This window comes from Amblyraja radiata, chromosome 9 (assembly GCF_010909765.2).
Source record: "Amblyraja radiata isolate CabotCenter1 chromosome 9, sAmbRad1.1.pri, whole genome shotgun sequence".
Taxonomy (NCBI): domain Eukaryota; kingdom Metazoa; phylum Chordata; class Chondrichthyes; order Rajiformes; family Rajidae; genus Amblyraja; species Amblyraja radiata.
In genome coordinates, this window is record NC_045964.1 from 55,965,003 (window position 1) to 55,967,722 (window position 2,720).

General features: G+C 48.7%; 1 protein-coding gene across 1 annotated transcript in view; it reads left to right on the forward strand.

Moving 5' to 3' along the window:
- Nucleotides 1–395: 395 nt before the first annotated feature.
- The window catches only part of nudt14 (nudix hydrolase 14), a 33,261-nt gene continuing 30,936 nt past the window's right edge, over nt 396–2,720 (forward strand). Inside the window, exon 1 of the mRNA XM_033026457.1 lies at nt 396–484. Within this exon, the coding sequence (XP_032882348.1) occupies nt 396–484 (89 nt within the window). The remainder of the gene's footprint in view (nt 485–2,720) is intronic.

Genomic DNA, 2,720 nt, shown 5'->3' on the forward strand with positions numbered 1-2,720 from the left:
CCTTCCTAACCCCATTCTCCTGCCTTAGACAATATACAACGGGTGGAGGAGTAGGCCATTTGGCCCTTCGAGCCAGCACCGCCATTCAATGTGATCATGGCTGATCATCCCCAATCAGTACCCCGTTCCTGCCTTCTCCCCATATCCCCTGACTCTGCTATCTTTAAGAGACCTATCTAGCTCTCTCTTGAAAGCATCCAGAGAACCTGCCTCCACCGCCCTCTGAGGCAGAGAATTCCACAGACTCACCACTCTCTGTGAGAAAAAGTGTTTCCTCGTCTCCGTTCTAAATGGCTTACCCCCTAGAGCCGTTGCCTCACAGCGCCCAAGGCCCGGGTTCGATCCCGACCTCGGTTGCTGTCTGCGTGGAGTTTGCACGTTCTCCCTGCGACCGCATGGGTATCCTCCAGGCGTTGGTTAACCAGTTCTACGGTTCACAGGGAAGTATCCCTCTTATGATCACCCCGTCCCCGAGCCAACAAAGGTACAAAGGACATTTATTATCACAAACACCAATTAGTGTAGTGAAATTTGACTTGCCATTGCAGCAAACAAATCAGAACAATCCCGCCTGAGCTGTTTAGGAAGGAACTGCAGATGCTGGAAAGTCTGAAGAAGGGTCTTGACCCGAAACGTCACCTATTCCTTCGCCCCATAGATGCTGCCTCACCGGCTGAGTTTCTCCAGCCTGAGCTCATCTGTTGCCGGCCCTGACTTGTCCTGGTCTTTTGAATTCCATTTTCCACCCCCCCCCCCACACACAATCAGTCTGAAGAAGGGTCCCGAGCCGAAATGTTCTCCAGAGATGCTGCCTGACCCGCTGAGTTACTCCAGCATTTTGTGTCTATCTTTGGTGTAAACCAGCATCTGCAGTTCTTTGTTACTCCACATGATGCAGCTTACAATCCCTGTTGTCATTCTGCAGCCGTTACATTAGACTCTGGACTCTGCATGTTTCACCTGCCTCTGGGCTCTGCTTTACGAGCGGTGCACAAGATAACGAGCCGTTAAACTAATGGGCACATGTGTCGTCAATGTAGAGAGACTTGATGCTACAAGATGCATCAAAGTACCCAAGTGTTCAAAAGGGAACTGCAGATGCTGGAATATCGAAGGTACACAAAATTGCTGGGGAAACTCAGCGGGTGCAGCAGCATCTATGGAGCGAAGGAAATAGGCGACGTTTCGGGCCGAAACCCTTCTTCAGTCTGAAGAAGGGTTTCGGCCCGAAACGTCGCCTATTTCCTTCGCTCCATAGATGCTGCTGCACCCGCTGAGTTTCCCCAGCAATTTTGTGTACCTTGCATCAAAGTACCTCTCACTGGGCTGGGCTGGTGGGCGCGGAGGAGACAGGACTTAGGACTGAGTTTACAAGACTGAGGGGGGACCTCTTTGAAACGTACAGAACAGTGAAAGGCCTGGATAGAGTGGATGTGGAGAGGATGTTTCCCACTAGTGGGAGAGTCCAGGACCAGAGGGCACAGCCTCAGAATTAAAGGACTTCTTTTAGGATGGAGATGAGGAGAGATTTCTTTGGTCAGAAGGTGGTGAATCTGTGGAAATCTTTGCCACAGAAGGCAGTGGAGGCTGTCAGTGAATAATTTTAAGGCTGAATACAGGTAGATATTTTTTATCCGTCATATCGTCTTCCGTCTGAAGAAATGTCTCGACCTGAAACGTCACCCATTCCCTCTCTCCAGAGATGCTGCCCGTCCTGCTGATTTACTCCAGCTTTTTGTGCCTATCTTCGGTGTAAACCAGCATCTGCAGTTCCTTCTTACTACAACCGACAAATGTTGTTCTAGTCCCTGCCTCAACTACCTCCTCTGGCAGCTCGGTCATACACCCACCACCCTCTGGCTGGAAAAGGTTGCTTCTTGGGTTCCAAGTAAATCTTTCCTCTCTCACCTTAAAACTATATCCTCTGGCTTTCATTTTTCCCTCCCTGGGTAAATGCAGATTGTACAAGTTCAAGTTCAAGTGAGTTTATTGTCATGTGTCCCTGTATAGGACAATGAAATTCTTGCTTTGCTTCAGCACACAGAACATAGTAGGCATTTACTACAAAACAGAAAAGTGTGTCCATATATTGTAATGTGACTATAGACAATAGGTGCAGGAGTAGGCCATTCGGCCCTTCGAGCCAGCACTGCCATTCAATGTGATCATGGCTGATCATCCCCAATCAGTACCCTGTTCCTGCCTTCTCCCCATAACCCCTGACTCCGCTATTTTTAAGAGCCCTATCTAGGTCTCTCTTGAAAGCATCCAGAGAACCCGCCTCCACCGCCCTCTGAGTCAGAGAATTCCACAGACTCACCACTCTCTGTGAGAAAAAGTATTTCCTCGTCTCCGTTCTAAATGGCTTACTCCTTATTCTTAAACGGTGGCCCCTGGTTCTGGACTCCCCCAACATCGGGAACATGTTTCCGGCCTCTAGCGTGTCCAAACTCTTAATAATCTTATATGTTTCAATAAGATACCCTCTCATCCTTCTAAACTCCAGAGTGTACAAGCCCAGCTGCTCCATTCTCTCAGCAAGTCTCTCGGCCAGTCAAGGAGAGATTGCAGGGATTAAATTAGTGATTAGGCAATTGTCTTTCCTCTCAGAGGGAGACCCTTGCAACTCACTTTACTCAAACTGCCAGGATGGTATTAAAGAGAGCAAACTCAATGCCAGCATTTATTTCACGAGGGCTTGTATACAAAAACAGGGATGG